The following is an 18619-nucleotide window of genomic DNA, read 5'->3' as shown; positions in this document are numbered from 1 at the left end:
ACTCAATTCCACATAACCCTCTCAAATTATACACATTCCACCTCAACAATTCATATTTCAACATTCAAATAATTACTCAATGAAGTTTATAAACATATTTTAATACCATATTTATTATCAAATAGCAATCCAACTCAAAAGTATCAAATCAAGTCAAGTATTTTTTACTCTAAAGTTTTAACTTCGAATACCAAAACATCTATGATTAACTCTCTTACTGAGATAATCTATGGTTAACTCTCTTACTTGGAGATAATTTTTTAAGGAAAGAAAGTCTTTATATAATCTTTTGAACCTTTCAAAGAATACAAAATCTAAAGAGCTTCAGCAATAAAAATCTTACAATAGAAAGTTATAATAGTTTAATCTAATTGAGAGTTTCTATTCCTAAACAAATCTAACCAATAAAGTCTTAATATAACCACATGCAAAAAAAGAAGAGAAGAAAAACTATAGAATGAGAGAAACAAAACTACAGTTAATCAGAAATTTTTCTTTATTAAAATTTAATAAGCATATCTTGTTATAATTCTCATAATCTATCATTAGACCCATCTCAATGAAAAAAAAATTGGAATGTTAACAATATATATATATATATATATATAATATTTTAAGTTCTAGAAAAATGAAATTGTTTAGTACACATAAAGAATGAATTTCTTTCATAAATATCTTTTTAAAAGATATTTATATTTTTTCATTTAATTTAAATCTTATCTCTTAAACTTAATAAACTAAATCTTAATAATATACTAACTATTTTGTGTTTAAGATTATATACTCGTTAGATAAAAAATTGCTTGGTAATTTTGTTGTTGTTGATGTTAGTATATCTTTATTCACAATCATGTATGTGTAAAAGATATGTACAAAACCTAAAATAGAAAATTTATAAAAAGTTTATATATAACAAATGACAAGTCATGTTCAACTTTAAGCTACATGTATTCCTAAGAAACAAATTTGTTTCTTTATTTTCATTTTCTAAAAAAAATAAAATTATGCCATGAAAATCTATAGTGACTCGTTTATGTGATTAAAAATGCTTTCTCAGTGTGTTTTCCTCTGTATTGAAACCTATGTATTGAAAATAATGATAAAAAGAAATTCCAAAAAGTGATGAAAAGAAAGGAAGAAAAAAAATATCGAATAAATAATAGAAGATATAGATAGTCAACAAAGCATAAGTTCTCTTATATCTTTCTCGTTTAACTTTTCCAGAAAACTAAAATGAGATTTTTTTTTCTTTTTAAGAATAATTTTTTTAAAACTATGTACTTAGATTTTTTTTAAAAGAAAATACTTGGTGAACCTTTCATTTAATGGAAAATTAAGAAGCCATTTTCCCAATGTGCCAAATCCAAATGATGGAAATAAAAAAAATGTTTTATTCCTTTTAAATTTGTTAACTTTTTTTCATTCTTTAAATTTAGAATTAATTTCTTTAGTTCATGTAATTTTTAAAAAAATGGTTTCGTTTATTCGTCCAAAAGTTTCATATGAAATTAAGATTAATATTTTTAAAAAATAACATACAAATAATTAGATATTTAATGATACAAATGTAAAATTAAAATAGATTATTATGTAAATAACTTGTAGTTAATAAATGAAAATTTTGATTATATTTCAAATCTAAAGAAATAAAGATAAATTTTAAATTTGAAAAGAGAAATTTACATAGTTAAAAACATATTAAAACTTGAAAAGACATACCTAGAAGATTTTGTTTTGTTCGAAGTAGAAATATTTTTTCCATTAAAAGAGATGTTTAAAATTTTAAAACGATTAATTCTTTTAAAATAAAAAAATAGTTAATGTACTTTTCAGAAAACATAATAAATAACTTCTAAAACTAATAATGAAATATTGGTTTTTTCCTTAACATTTGTTTTTAAAAATCCAGAAATAATTTGTCTAAATTATATTATTATTATTATTTAGTGACAAAAAAAACCTAGGTTAAAGATAAATTTTATCTATCTATGCATCTCTATGAAAGAAGTAGATATGGTAAACCCCTGTACTCAAAAACCCTCTCTGCATTGAACACTCTCTCTCTCTCCAAATTCCAAACCAACAACAATGTTTCTCTCCCATTGCCATGTTCCTCACCACACCATGCCCACCCTCTCACCCTTCAATTCCAAACCCCTTTCTTCTTCTCTACCAAACCCTTCTTTCTTAACTCACCACCACCCTTATCCTCTCACCACAACCACTCACCTCAACAACAATAAGCCTCTTTCACTCTCCACCATACCCAGAAAGTTCCTCTGCAAGCCACCCCAAGGAAAATATATCAGGGATGACTATCTTGTGGTATGCCACTTCAAACACTTCACTTTCTACCATATTCTTTCTGGGTCTATCTTGTTTTTTCCTCCCATGCCTCCTATGTTACTCTTTCTGAATTTTCATGTTTCATAACAGTTTATCTAGGTTTCAACAAAATGTCTTTTCTTGTGTTTTTTTTTTTTCTTATTATTCTTTTGTACACCCGTTTAAGTCGCAAAAATGTTACCAGTTTTCAATGTAATGAATGGTTTTTTTTGTTTCTGATGTAATAGTTGGTTTTTCTTCTAATAAAATTCTTTACTTTTTTACCCTTTATGAGTAGGAACTTAAAAAAGAGTTTTTTTTTATTTGTTTCCTTATGACTTCTTACTGTGTAAATGTAGGAGTTCTGGAAAAGAAGAAAGAATATAGAAGGGTTTAACCTTTTCTTAATTCAATTTCAATGCATTACTCACAATCAATAAAAAAATAATTGTTGGCATGACTTTGAAGGCAGTTTGTGAGTGAATAACAATGTAAAAAAATAACGTTGTCAAAACATATGCTATTTACTTTTTTTGTGTTTATTATTCAATAAATTAAATGTAGTCTGACACTTCAGTGATCCCATTGTTTGTTATTTTCGATTTGTAGAAAAAGTTGTCAGCTGAGGAAATCCAGGAGCTGGTGAAGGGAGAAAGAAAAGTTCCTCTTATTATAGATTTCTATGCAACTTGGTGTGGACCATGCATCTTAATGGCTCAAGAACTTGAAATGGTACGTGGTTTAAATTATCTGTAAAATGCTTAACCTTTGCTCTGATTTCACTACGAGGATGTGTTGTTGCCTATCTGATGTTGGTTTCAACTTTCAGGCAAGCACAATGCCATAATGTATTATTACTGATTTTTGAATTCAACCTTTATTTGAATCAGCCTCCGTTGCTTCTAGTCTTTAATTAGTTTTTAGAATTTGTTATGAGATTGATTAAATACTATTCACCAAAAAAATAGATTAGATTCATTGAATATTTGACAAATATTTTCCTACAAGGAAACAGACAAGTGCCAGAAATTCAATTGTTAACAAAGTTTGCCTATTTGCATAAAGAAATTGTTATTATAGTTATTGGGGGCTGGTTGGAGGTACAAACAATGGCATGTCTTATGTTAGTTTTTCTGTTTCAATTTTATATTTGACTCGCCTTTGAAAAAAAGTCTGCAACTGCATATTTGGTGCAACATCAAAGTTTTTGGAACAACACTGCTGCAGTTTTTTGCCACATTGGTCTGCAATGTCAATGTTTGCAACAAAACTACAACTGCAATCTCAACTTCAATTTAAAACCTTGATTCTATACACTGATTAATTTCATCATTAATTGTCCAGTATGACAATGAATTTGACATGTTATTCATTTTCCTTGCCCCCAAAATTAAGGGTTTCCAATCTGTTGGACAGCCTATCTGGTTTGATCTTAACAGATTATGGATTTATATATTCCAAGTGCATTGTTCCCTTCTGAGGTTTTCTATTATTCATGTTCACTGAGTGTGTTTGAACCAAGAATTGAAATGAGAAAGAAAAGAAAGGTTTTTATTGAATAGAATGAAAAGTACAATGAAGAAAGCACTCTTCCAAGGTTCCCCTTCTCAAAGAATCAATTCTCAATTTTCAATGACAATAATAAATCTAAATCCTTATTGTTCTATTTATGTCTAACTAATCCTTCTAATTATCTCAACTAACTACTGCTTCTCCTTATATCCTCCTAACAGTGTCACGATGTTTATCAGTTTTCAATGTGAATGAGGCCATAGTTATTTTAGCTAGTTCTTGCACTCAATATTATATGTAGGTTATTGTTAGTACCGGTGGTTCAAAACAAAATGGTAAAAGGTTTTTGATTTTCACATGAAAACTGTTTGCTAAAACTCATTATTTTTCATATTGTATCATATCTGATTTTATTCCAACATGGAATGGAAAATTGTCAACGGATAAGCTGAAGCTTGTTGCTTCTCTACTTTTTTTGGTTGCTAACCGGCTATCATATTTCATTCCATCATCATTACTCCAATAGCATGCACGGTTGAAACTTATGTACAAAAATGTTTTAAGGGAAAAATTACAAATAGATTCTTTGTGGACAAGCAACATTTTAAGAACATTAATGTTATAGGTCTTAGCTCTTAAGCAAAATACAAGTAGATAGTAACAAAGGATGGCCGTGACTAACCAAAGAGATAAATAAAAATAGGAACGAAAGGGTTTGAGTCTTTCGCTGGTAGATAGTTGCAAAACAGACCTCGGACTGATAGACTCGGGAGACAATAATGAAATAAAGAGAAAACTTAGAACAAAGTAGAGACAAATCACAGAAAAGAGATTAAAAGAAACAGAGATTGGTGAGTGCAAGAAAATGAGATTATAAGAGACAACTGTAAAAAACCAGAGAATCAGAATGAGAGAAGTAAAAAAGCTGCTAAAAGGGTAGTGAGAGTCACCACACACAGTGGTTGGCAGAGGGTCGCACAGGGATGTTCAGTAGTCGCAATGTTGTTCAAATTCATTGAGGCTATTTTCAGGATTTTAGACACCATTAAGCCTCTATGGTGACCACTTCAGAGCCTACAGTACACTAGGGCAGTGCGTTGCGGCCAGGGGCCACTGCTATCCGCCATGTTGCTATAGTGCATTATTGACAACTCTGCAAGTAATTGATAATTTAATAAGCAATCCTTGCCCTCCTTTCAGTGTTATTCCACATGACCAGGCTATATACAACATTTTCATGACTTCTAAGCATGTTCTCTAATATTATTTTGTTGTGCATATGATTGAATTAATAGTAGATGCGAGAGTATTGGTTGCTTGCAAAACTTGCTCAGATGGAGCTTGTGCCATATTCTGAATTAATAGATATTGAGATTGATCTCAAAAATAACTTGATAGATTCGGGCTTGTTGAATGCTATTTAAGGAGATTGAACCTCTATGCTTTATAAATTGCAATAAGTCTTTTAACGTGTCTGAACTAAGTTACATGAGTCTTGGTCTATTCATGAGTTTTAGCTATTGTGTTTACCAATTTACGGTTGTAATTGTGCTGTAGCCATTATGAACATACCCTTCAGGATTCTAATGGCATCAATAACAAAACTGATTCTTCACCATAAATTCATAATACGTTGAAGATCTTGAAAATCCAAGAGGATCGGAAGTAGTTTCTCCTTATCTAATGCTGTATATTCAGTAAAATCTTGTATAATATTGTTCTTAACTTTATGATAATGTAGGGGACGGAAATAATTATGAATTAGATCAACGATTAGGGTTCATGCATTGAAATTTAATCTACAAGCAAGACTTAGTGAATAGGTGGAGGTGAGGTGAGAGGAGGAGGAGGAAGAGGAAGTATTAAAAGACCAGGAAGAGGCTTTAGTCATTTGTCATTGTGTTTGGTTATGAACACCATATTAAGCGCATAATAAATTAGTGCGTATAATGTAAGTACTTACATGTAAATTGTTTCCATAATTGAAGAGGAAACAAGGTCAAACTGTTTTCATAAGTTATCCACAAGAGTTCATATAAATAAATTGAAAATAGCTTATGGACATATCATAAGCGATCCCAAACACTTATGCTAGATTAGCTTAAACACTCTTTTTCAAATGCATCCTTAGTTGAGAGACGATGTGATTTTGAAAACGGTTGTGCATATATTATTAATGAAGTTCAAAGTATTGACTGCAACTTTGCAACCAGTTGACAAGCAAAGCACTTATACAAAAGTTCTATTGAAATTTCAAACGAATGTTAGCACTAATTTATATGATAATTATTAGCCAATATTCAATATTTTGTTTTACTTCATCACTAGAAGAGATACATTGATAAACTTCACTAAAGGACACATTGCAAATTCTGACAATCAAGTTGGCTGCAATAGTTCATCTTCTGTTTGAATGCATATATCTTCTTACTGGTAGAACCAATTTAAGCATCTGGGGATCTAGAATTTGTTCTCCAACTGGTTGGTTTTCTTTCCCTCAGCACTGACATTTTACTCAATACTTGAACAATCTTTGCATACTTTGTCTTGTTTCCTTAATTTAATAACTATGTCATGTTTTAATCAATAGGGTGGTTCTTAATTTCACACCATCTCCCTCAACATTTGTCTTGTTGAGTAGTTGATTTGAAATCTCAAAAATAACCATCCATATTTAATTTTTTTTCAGCTTGCAGTTGAGTACGAAAACAAGGCGGTGTTTGTTAAGGTTGATACTGATGACGAGTATGAATTTTCACGCGACATGCAGGTAATACACGCCCATTTTTGTTTACAATGTGTTCATGCACACAAATACTAAATAGAGATCTATTAAAAAACATTATTTTTTCTTAAAATTGTCAAAGAGTTATTATAATAAAGAGTAAATGGGTTCATCCCTCATGCTTTTATGTTCATATCCTAGTATTACAAATGAGGGTCTCTAGACTGTGGTGTATCCTGTTACTGAGACCTCTTTGTACTTTTTCCTCTACAAAATGACACGTGAACTTCTGGTACTGTACCCTAAAAATGGGGGGACAAAAATAAACATGCATTGTATCATGGGGTCTAAGCAGTTTCCTCATAAACCAACACATGCTAATCCTGTTTGTTTATTTGAAGATAGTAACCCCAAATGTCTAGATCTGGTATTATGGTTGACAAAAAGCACTATTTTAATGGTTGGTGTTTCAACCTTCAAGCCTAGACTAGACAAGACCCCTGATAATTGTTTTGCCCTTCAGTTGAAATTTGGATTGTGACAGTTTTTTAAAGAACACACATGAATGTGATGCATTTCAGGTTCGTGGGTTGCCGACTGTGTTCTTTATTAGTCCTGATCCAAACAAAGATGCTATACGAACTGAAGGGCTTATACCAATACAGATGATGAGGGACATCATTGACAAGGATATGTGAAACAGCAAAGGGTTATGATCAGCTGACACAGTTTCTGTTCCTGGATCCTGCAATATGCTGTCTGGTGCAATGGTATCAAATCTTGGACAGAATTGAAGTGCTAACCGATTCATATGATTTTTCCTCTTGAAGGGTTATAAAATTGCATGATATTTGTGTAAGCTTTGACCTCGACAATGCTCTGTAGTGTACCACATGTGATGTCAAATGGAAGGACAATGCATGTAACATAATCATGGAGTTGCAGCACCCCATTCATCAAACTATAAAATATGATATTTCTAGGGACAATGTGTGTGTGTTAGGTGGTGACTTAGTTCAGCTTACATGCTTCAAATTTATTATCCTGTCACCTTGATGATGTGTTTTTTGGGTGCATTTCAATGTGACAACCATGCTTCTGATATTCTAGGAAAAAGGAAAAATTCAAAAAAGGGTGCTTCTGAAGAATTTACTTTTATTTTTCTTAGTTTGGCAGTTTAAAGTGGTTTGAATATGGTTTTAGTTTCTTTGAAAAAATGGCTTTTATTTCTCAAAAAAAGTTAAAATGTTGATTAGTTTCTACTATTATATTGGCACTTGTTACTATGACATTCATTTGGTGACTTTCTTAGATATCATGTGTCATGGTTTGTAGTGTTCAAATATGTACCTTAAAAGGCAATTCAGAATAAAAGTGGTTTTAGAACATGAATTTTAGAATAAAAATAGTGAATTTGAATTTTTAAAATACTAAATTCCAAGAAAATATGCAAAATATAAGTTGACTAAAATGAATCGTTTTAACAATGAAATGTATGGAGAAAGTGTGACTTTATAATAATTCATTGAACAAGTGATGAAGTATTGAATAAAGTTGTGTTAAGAAGAAGACAGAAGGAAATTGAAGTGAAATTTCATTGAAGCAGTCACTACTGATCAAAGATATTCTTCTTCATTCATTCAAAGATGGAGAAAAACTTAAGAATTTAATGTGTTAATATTTTAGGTCAAATATGTTAATGTTGATTAGATTGATCTGGATCAGATTTAAGAAAACAAAAATTAAATCTTCAAATTTTATTGGTTTGATTAGTTTAGATTAAAAAAAAACATAATTCAGACTAAACTAATCTAATAAAAAAAAGGTTAATTTAGATCTATTGAATGTAGACTAAACTAATATAATATACAAATTTATCTATAGAAGAAAAAAAATACTTTTATCCAAAAATTCATACATAACTCTTTCTCTAAACGAAATAAACAACATTTTTTTTATTATAATTCACTTCCATAAACTAAATAATAATTAGAATTGTTTTAAAAAGTTGTATAAGTATATTATAAAATGTCATTCGAAATAATTAATAAAAAATATATATAATTGGTTTGGTTGGGATTATTAGATTATAAATCACAAATCCAGTATCTAAATGAACCAAGTAAGAATCAAATACTTTGGTTTGAATTGGATCTAATTAAATTAAAATTTAAAATTGATTTAAACATAATTTGCATTATTGGTGAAGATCTTTTTGATGAACCTATAACTTTGTTTTTGGTTAGGTGTTGAGCAACAAATGTATGACATAAAAAAAAAAGCATAATCATTCTTTCTCTCTTTAATCAGAGAAACAATGAGTGTTTTTCTATCTAATCATGCTTAAAGTTTTTAAAGACTTAATGCATATTATAATAATAGTTTTAACAACCTTCACTTTTTCAATTTTTTCAAAAATGTATTGCTCGATGTTTTAAACGCATACCATAACAATTTCATGGATGATGTTTTAATTTTCAATGAATATTAAAAAAATAGTTTATTTTTCTTCTAATAAATACTATTGTTTTGAATACGTAAGAATATGTATTTATAAAAATAAGAGAATAAGAATATATAAATAAAAAATTACTTTCAATAATAAAATAGACTTTAAAATGTTATTTTAATCCTTATGAAAGTTTTTTTATAAAAAATACTTTTTTTCCATGATATTGATAGAAAATAAATATTGTTGGAAATAATAATTAATACTATCAGATGTTTTACTATGATCAATAATACTGTCAGATATTTTAAGTGTACACAAAGTAATCTCAACATCATTTTAAGAAATCAAAACAAAATATTATCTTATGTTAATAAGGAGAAGTATAATCTTTCCTTAATTTTTTTTTTATTTGTGAGAAATTTAAATGTAAAATTGGAAGTCCATATTGAAAAAGGAGAAAAATAAAATGAACAACATATAAAAAAATGAAATCTACACCAAAAAAAAACATTAAATAAAAATTACTTTAGAGATAAAAAAATAATTAGTTGTTAAGATTTTTTTTCTAAATTAGTTTCTATTATTAATAAATAGTTTCTAAATTAAAATTGGTATCTAATTAACTACCAAGGTTTTAACTACCGATTATTTAGATTCTAAATTTGGTAGCAAAAATCTTGGTAGCTAACTAGATACCAATTTAAAAACTATTTATTAATAATAAAAACTAATTTAGAAAATCAATAATTTTTTAGTCTCTACAATGGTCTCTAATTTAGTCAATACAACAACTAATTATTAGTTATTTTTTGTTCTAAAATCAGAAAATCAATTTTTATTTAATGATTTTTCTGTAGTGGATGATTTATTGAGTCACTTATTACTGTTTGTTCCAATTCGATTGAATTAAGTAGTGTTTGGAATTTAGGATTTATGGTTTATGATTATCTAAATCTATTTTTTTTTTATTTTCATTTCACAAGTATTGCATTTATTGTCACATGGTTTGAAATCAAATTGAGAAGCAAAGGTGTAGCACATGTACATTATTCTTTCAATGTTTTTTGAATGTTTTTAAGGTTAGTTGTGTTTCCAATCCAAAACAATGCATGCATGTCAACAATATAAAAATTATTCATATACATTTCCCTTTCATGGTCTATTTAGCAGCCTTAGGTCAACTAATTCAATTCAAGTAAGTTTGGTACAACTATTTCATCATCTTTAAATTCTACTTCATTTTTCTTTACATTTTCTCTCTCCACATTAACCTTTTTCTACTCATTTTCATGGAAAATAACAATATATATATATTATTTGTAACTAAAACTAGTGAATATATTTAAAAAAAAGAGCTTATTCAACTTTTTACAATTAAACACATACTTCACCTAACATTTGGGTTATTCAATCGAACAATATAAAAGCATATATTTGCCAAAAATATACCCTTTTTCAGACTCAATGATAAATGATAATAAAAAATAGTAAATTAAAATATAATTTTTTTTAATTGTTTTCAGCTTTTTATATCTCCCCAAAATATTCTTTAATTAATTGAGATTATATTTTCAACGACTCTCTATTATTACGATACGAGGTTTCGATGAAAAACATTTCAAGAAAAAAAATTATTTCTAAATGCGATTCAAAATTTTGAACAATATTTATTTTACTATAGTTGGTTATTTTTAAATGTATGTGAATATGATTAGCTTTTTGTAATTAATTAATAATTAATATTTTTGTAATTGAGATATTTTGTGACTAACACTATTTGATTCTCTCTATGATTAAAACTATTTGAAAATATAACCTCAATTACAAAAATAACAAAAGTTAATTAATTTCAAATAGTTTTAGTCACATAAAATAAATTTGTTTAAACATAAAATAAATAATTTTAAAACATGTTTATTTGAGAACCAGATAGGATTTGTTTCTTTGAAATAAGAAAATCAGGAAAATACTTAAAAAAAACAAAAGAAACTAAAAAAAAATGTTTTTTTAAAAAATAATAAGTCGATCCAATATATACAATGATATATGAATAACTAATGAAATATGTTATACTTGTTTGAGTTTCATTTTTTATTATACATTTTTTTTTTAATTTCTGTTACAGCAAACAAATTTTAATTACAATCCTTTTATTTTTATTAAAGTAAATATTAATTATTTAAGATTTGTCTTTTTGAATCTTTATCTTCTTCCAAAAGAAGCTTTCTTACTTACAAGTATGGTATCTTCAGCCCTTACGCATAAAACACTACTGAATGAACCTGCAATTTTCATTCTCATCTCAGAAAAAAAAAAAACTACTGTTCATGAAATTTTAATTCAATAAATTCTTAAATTGATTGAATAAATAAAAGACTAGTTTCCACTTTCTTTTTGTAACTTTATTCATTTTCTTAATAATTCATATTTAATTACATGTCTTATTATTTTACAAAACATATACACAACACTATACTATATTTTTCCAATATTATTATATACAAAAAATAAAAATTTCAAAATAATAAGTTTTCCTCAAACTTTTGAGTAAGTTCTTTATAATATCTTGAACACATATACAATTTAAATCTCAACCAAATACATTTCAATTACCAATCACATAATATATATTTTGTAAAATAATTAACTTAATTAAATAAAAAGGTACTTTTGAAGAATAGGGGAATGTTGTTTAAGCATTCAATATGATCCTTATCCTTGAGTATCTCATTTAATTTTATTTTTTCATTATTGATAAAATAAAAATCCAATATAATCCTTGAATATCATTGAAAAATAAAATAGGTTGAATTAATCACTAACTAATAGTGAATTATTTATTGAAATCTTTTTTACTATTAACATAATTGAATTACTTTTTAAAAAAATCCTTCTTTAAGCACTTGGTGTGAGAGTATGTTTTTCTTGTAATATAGACAGATAAGAAAGATTAAAAAAAATAATGATAGCATTCATATTTATCAATTATATATATTTCACATAGTTTGAATATAATCTCGAGGGACATAATTCAAATCTAAAAAAAAAATAGAAAATCTTCTCATAATCTTAGAAAAAATAAAGAGAAATAAATTTTAAAAAGTTAAAAAATAAGTTTTAAATAAAAATGATTTATAACTTTTTTTTTTAAATATGATATTCATTCTTCATTTATTTTTTTAAGAAAATTCTTTATAGTATAAAAAATATCCTTACAAAAAAGATACTATTTGCTAACCTTAGTACCCATAAAATTTAAATTGTTTTTTTATTATTATGCAAATTTCAGGAACAGTTATAAATATTCCAAAATACCTCTATTATGAATAGTGAAAGAATTATAACCTTTCGAAGCATAATAAAGAAGTAAACATGGTTTTTTTATTTATTTAAAGTGATGTTAGAGTACAATCTTTAAATGAAATTAATGAGTTTGATAGGTAATTTTAATTACTTTGTTAAAAATGTATAAAATAAAGGTTATTTTAGTTTTTCAATATAATACTTTTTATTTATACCCCAGTGTTATTTTTATAATATTTAAATTGTTTATAAAATTTGTTAATATTAAATCAATTTCATAAAATTAGAAATGTTGGTGGGTCAAAATGGACCTACAAACTCAATCAACCAAACCTAACCACATTTCAATCAATTGAGTAAAGTTTATTTGAATTTTATTAGATTTAATTTTGTTTTACCAAATTAAATTTTAGTTAGATACCCAATTAATAAGTTTCCATCTTCATCTAACTTAATCTAAACATATTATATTAATTACCGGAAACACATACATCTATATTTTGTATGATAAAATAAAAGTATAATTAGAAAATTAATTATTAAAATTTATACAGAAGTTATACAGTTATAGAAAAGTATATTTTTTTTAATAAACTCATTTGTTTGATTTAATCCAACTCAATTAAAATTCGAATAAATTTAATTGAGTTAAGAAAAATTACAAACTCGACAAAACTCGTTGAATCAAGTCTTAAATTATAACAAAATTAAACCATTTACACTTCTACATTAATTTATTACACTCTTTCATCTCTTTTTTAACTTTTCTTTTATCTTTAAAAGACTAAGGACAATACTTATCATGGAATAAAACACATTTTTAATTCAGCAAATTAATTTAATAATTCAAACTGATAATCTTTTCAGTCAAAAAGTATGATTTTTTTTTTCATTTTAGTTAACTTGCCAACTATTTTCATAAAAAAATAACTCAAAAGTTATTTCCATGAATTAAAAATGATAGAAATTGCCATTATTTAAAAATTATTAAAATAATAAAATGTTTTACCACAAAGGAAGAACAATTCATCTTTTACACTCTTACATTTTTTCGTACTTACAAGTACAATAAATAGATAAATAAATAACTATATAAAATTGCAAATAGTCACTTTAAAAAAAATCAGTAAAGTTAGCAAATCCAATATTCTATAAATAAATATAAATATATTCTGTCTCATTCTTCACGTATCTTCTTATTTTATTTTGCAAGTATTTATTTGATCGTAATAACGAGATAATAATAATAATTTTTTTAATCATAATAACTGTTTTAAATTAGCATAAAAATGTGAATGCAGAAATGGTTGAATTAGTAATAAATAATAACTAAACAAAAATGAAATTTCCGTGTCTATGCCGCAATACAATGAATCCTTCCTTCTTCCTTTTTCTTTTTCTTTTTCTTTTTCTTTTTTTTTCTTTTACAATTAATTCCCTTTCATATAAACAGCGTAAGAAAAAAAAAACTAATCGAAACCCCGAAACGAAGCGATCCCGTGAGAACATTCCAGAACCACCGAAATGTGGCACCGATCCTACGAGGCGTAAACGACGCCGTGGCCATCGGAGGGTGAGAACGCCAGAAGCATGAGCGCCGCCATGATCCCGACGGGGAAGAAGAGAAGGACGAGCGGCGGCGGCGGAAGCGGCGGCAGCATGAGCGGCAGGACCACCATGGACGCAGCGAGCGCCGCCAGAATGAGAACGGATCCTAAGCTGAAACAGCGCACCATGATGTTTCTGTGGTCGATGATGATGATGTTGTTGTTGTTCTCCCTACGATCATGTTCCTCTCCGACACCGCGAGAGGGTAAAAGCGTAGTTTCCGACAAGGTGCGTGGTCTGAAACCTCTTACTGTGTGTGTGGGTTTCTCCGAAACGCTAACGTTGGTGCTTGGAAATTGAATTACAGAGAGAGTGGAGAACCGGTTTTGGGTATTTATATACGCGGCGTGGCGCGTGGTGCATTGGATTGGGTCTCTTTCTTTCTCTCTCTCTGGCGCGAGTTTCGATGGATGGACCCAAGTGGTGTGGGCCCCACGTGCTGGATGTGTGCGGTTGGTTAAGTTAACTTGAGGTGAATATTTTTATTTTGAGTTTACGTAATTGGGATAATAATACTTTAATTTAACACAACAGTGAGTAGAAGAGTGCTATCAATATATTATTAAACATTTTTTTATATTTATATTAATTAAAATCTATTGAAAACGGTAAAATTAGAAGACACAACAGTTGAAGCATAACTAGTCAAGTAAGTATCTAAGGAGTCATTCACTAATCAAGCTCAAATAATCTTTAAATGTCAGTGTCGGATACGATAGTCATAAGATACTTATCACTTAAATCTTAACGTCAAAAAATATTTGTTGAATTTCTGAAAATTCTAACACGGGTTCAACACAATTTTTAAAACAAAAAATACATTAATTTTCTTAAAAACTCAAAGTTATTGTATAAATTTTTATTATGATTATAGAAATAAGGAACAAATCATTTCGAACCAACCATGAAAAATATATTTCTGCTAAAAACAAAACTGAAAAATATTTAGTGCAAATAAATCTTTATTGTCAATTTATAATTATATAATATATAGATCTGAGTCTCGTATCCTATATTTTAAAAATTATACGTATTTTCGTGTTCGTATCTGTATCGTGTCCGTGTCCGTGTCCGTGTCTGTGCTACATAGGTCATACATAATACTTCTTTATCTTTGTCTGGTATAAATTATTATTTTTATAAATTTAAGTATTATGAATAAAAATATTTAATACATAAAAAATTTTATACTATAATTTATTAAAAAAAATAATGGAAGTTGTGAAGATGGGTTTACTCTTACTTTGATTTGCACAATATATTGCAAGTGGACATTTATTATGAGTGTTGCAATATTCTATTTGATGAGGATAGAGAGAAAAAAATATTAAAAAATGAAAATTAGTATTTTTGGTGTTATAAGTTTGGATTTGGTTGTGGGATATAATAAATATGGTATTATTTAAATAATAAAGAAAGGGTATTAAAGAATGTGGTGTTAGGGAAGAATGTGATGGTGGTGGTGATAGGAATAAGCAGAATCATAACAGCAGATCCCAATATATACACTCTTGATACGTCTCTCCAGTTTTTAACTATTCTTTATTGCTCTGTTCATCTTTCAACTTGCCTGTCATTTTTGTTCTTTCCTTTCTAGATCATTTCTTTTTCATAAATTACATTTCTATGATCCATTCTCACATTTCTTACTCTTTTTTTTTTGCCTTAATTAAGTTTTTCTCGTGTTATAATCTCACTATTGTCCTTTGAATGATTCTGATCGTTATAGATATTGAAATTAATTACATGTATTCATTATTTAATCATTCATCATTTCAATTTGAATTCATAATTGAAAATCATGAATAGATTATTATTTAATAAACTAAGTCTACCACTAAAACAAAATAGGCATTAGCGATAGGCATTAGCGATTTGTATTTAGATAATAACTTAATCTTACAAAACTTATAAATATAATTTTATTTTGAAAGGATTATTCGTCTAATTTCATCTTTACTCACTAAATAATTTTTTATATGTTTTTCTCGTTCTTTCTAATTTGAATATTCATAAAACTTTTATAAGTGGATATTTATCAATAAAGTTCGACAATCATTCAAATGATCATTGTAAAAGTTTAAAGTTTTTTCGTGTTTTCTTTGTTTTTTCACCTTTACGTGGATATAATCTTCGTCCTCAAGGTCAGTATCCTCTTCAGGAATATCAGGAGTAAGAACTAGAAAAATATGGGAGTTATGATCATGTTGTTGATTTTGGCTTAATCCCAAGTCCCACATCGGTGGGTTCATTGTTTGGGAAGGAGGTTTGAGGGTTATAAATTAAACTCTCCTCCGTTATATATCCCAATTTGTAATATCTTCTCTCATAATAATAAAAGTGAGTTGTTTTTGCTGTGCTCGGAGATTAGGCTAAACAGGTCGAACTCCGTTAACAATTTTCGGGTGTGTTTTTTCCTCTTTATCTCTTTTATTATTTCGCTTTATTTATTCAATATTATTTGTCGGGTAGCTCTGTTAGGGTTTTGTTTTAGTGAGAAAATTACCTGTTTTTCCCAACAAGTGGTATCAAGAGCCGAAGGTTCGCCTTGGGTTGTTTGAAATTATTTGTGATATTGAATATTATATTTTGAGTTTGTAATGGCAAATCAAGAAGAAGAAGCGAAGGATGTATCCAGAGTGTCGGGCTCCTCATCATCATGGTCGAGGTTCCCCGTGTCCACTTTGAAATTGGCGGTAGAAATATTTGATGGCACTGGACATTTTGGCATGTGGCAAGGAGAGGTCTTGGACTCTCTTTTTCAGCAGGGTCTTGATATTGCTATTGAAGGAGAGAAACCAAAAGAGGTAGAAGAGAAAGACTGGAGTATCATCAACCGGTTAGCATGCGGAACTATTCGATCCTGCCTGTCCAGAGAGCAGAAGTACGCTGTAAAAAACGAGACTTCTGCACACAAACTGTGGAAGGCATTGGAGGACAAGTTTCTGAAGAAGAGTGGTCAGAACAAGCTCCTGATGAAAAAAAGGTTATTCCGATTTGACTACCAACAAGGTACTACTATGAATGCACACATCACTATGTTTAATCAATTAGTAGCAGACCTGTTGAATTTAGATGTGAAGTTTGAGGATGAGGATTTGGCTTTGATGTTGTTATCATCTCTTCCTGATGAATTTGAACATTTGGAGACTACGCTCCTTCACGGGAAGGAGAATGTGTCGTTAGATGTTGTTTGTTCTGCTTTATATAGTCATGAATTGAGAAAGCAGGATAAGATGAAAACCAAATCAACGACATCAGAAGAAGCATTGGTGGCAAGAGGTCGTCAGCAAAGCCAAACAAAGGAGAGAAGAGGGATGTCTAAGTCTAAAGGTCGAGCCGTTGCCAAAGATGAGTGTGCTTTCTGTCATGAGAAAGGACACTGGAAGAAAGACTGTCCAAAACTGCAGAAGAAAGAGAAGGCTCCACAAGATGCAAATGTTGCAGAATGCAAAAGTGATGTGGAATCAGATATCTCTTTAATTGTCTCGCTTTCAGCATCATCGTATCCAGATGAGTGGATATTGGATTCAGGTTGTACCTATCATATGTGTCCCATTCGGGATTGGTTCTTTAAATTTCAAGAACTTGATGGCGGGGTTGTTTACATGGGTAATGATAATCCATGTAAGACAGCTGGGATAGGTTCAATCAAGCTGCGGAATCATGATGGATCCACTAGAATTTTGCGGGATGTACGGTACGTGCCAAAGTTGAAGAAGAATCTCATTTCATTGGGAGCTTTAGAATCTAAAGGCCTAGTCGTGACGATGCAAGATGGAATTCTTAAAGCAACTTCAGGAGCACTGGTGATGTTGAAAGGCGTGATGAAGAACAATTGTATTACTATCAAGGTAGTACAGTGATGGAGACAGTAGCGGCAGCAACTTCTAACTCTAAGAAGGATGCTGAGGCAGCGAAGTTGTGGCATATGAGGTTGGGACATGCTGGAGAGAAATCCTTGCAAATTCTTACCAAGCAAGGATTGTTGAAAGGTATGAAGGCTTGCAAACTTGAATTTTGTGAGCATTGTGTTCTGGGAAAACAACGGAGAGTGAAGTTTGGCACTGCAATTCACAATACCAAGGGTATTCTGGATTATGTGCATTCAGATGTGTGGGGACCTGCCAAGACTCCGTCAATCGGAGGTAAGCATTATTTTGTCACTTTTGTGGATGATTTTTCCAGGAGAGTTTGGGTGTTTACTATGAAGAACAAAAATGATGTGCTTGAAATTTTCCTTAAGTGGAAAGCTGAAGTTGAAAACCAGACAGGAAGGAAGATTAAGGTTCTCCGAACAGACAATGGAGGAGAATACAAGAGTGATCCGTTCCTGAAGGTATGCCAAGATTGTGGCATAGTTCGACACTTCACTGTTAGAAAAACACCACAGCAGAATGGGGTGTCAGAGCGTATGAACAAGACACTTGTGGAGAAAGTTCGTTGTATGTTGTCTAATGCTGAGTTAGGCAGAGAGTTTTGGGCTGAGGCTGTGACATACGCTCAACATCTCGTCAATCGTTTGTCATCATCTGCTATAGATGGCAAAACCCCGTTAGAGGTATGGTCTGGAAAACCTGCAACTGATTATGATTCTTTGCATGTTTTTGGTTCTATTGCATATTATCATGTGATTGAATCAAAGTTGGATCCACGGGCAAAGAAAGCTCTTTTCATGGGCTTTAGTCCTGGAG

At 29.4% G+C, this 18619-nt stretch overlaps 1 protein-coding gene across 1 annotated transcript; it reads left to right on the top strand.

The window, feature by feature from the left end:
* The first annotated feature begins 1962 nt into the window (after positions 1-1962).
* On the top strand, positions 1963-7618 carry LOC137834784 (thioredoxin-like protein CITRX, chloroplastic). The gene is made up of 4 exons (XM_068642973.1): positions 1963-2325; positions 2935-3057; positions 6527-6607; positions 7144-7618. Exons 1-4 carry the CDS (start codon positions 2089-2091, stop codon positions 7258-7260), a joined length of 558 nt encoding a protein of 185 aa, XP_068499074.1. The 5' UTR covers positions 1963-2088; the 3' UTR covers positions 7261-7618.
* The last annotated feature ends 11001 nt before the right edge of the window (positions 7619-18619 follow it).

The sequence above is a fragment of the Phaseolus vulgaris genome, chromosome 5, assembly GCF_000499845.2.
Source record: "Phaseolus vulgaris cultivar G19833 chromosome 5, P. vulgaris v2.0, whole genome shotgun sequence".
Classification (NCBI taxonomy): domain Eukaryota; kingdom Viridiplantae; phylum Streptophyta; class Magnoliopsida; order Fabales; family Fabaceae; genus Phaseolus; species Phaseolus vulgaris.
The sequence above is the reverse complement of the archived record's forward strand: the minus strand, read 5'-3'. Positions and strand labels throughout refer to the sequence as shown.

Coding starts and splice junctions, on each gene's coding strand:
- LOC137834784 (XM_068642973.1), top strand. CDS start 2,089: ATGTTTCTCTCCCATTGCCATGTTCCTCACCACACCATGCCCACCCTC. Junction 2,326..2,934: donor TCAGGGATGACTATCTTGTG/GTATGCCACTTC, acceptor TTCGATTTGTAG/AAAAAGTTGTCAGCTGAGGA. Junction 6,608..7,143: donor AATTTTCACGCGACATGCAG/GTAATACACGCC, acceptor GATGCATTTCAG/GTTCGTGGGTTGCCGACTGT.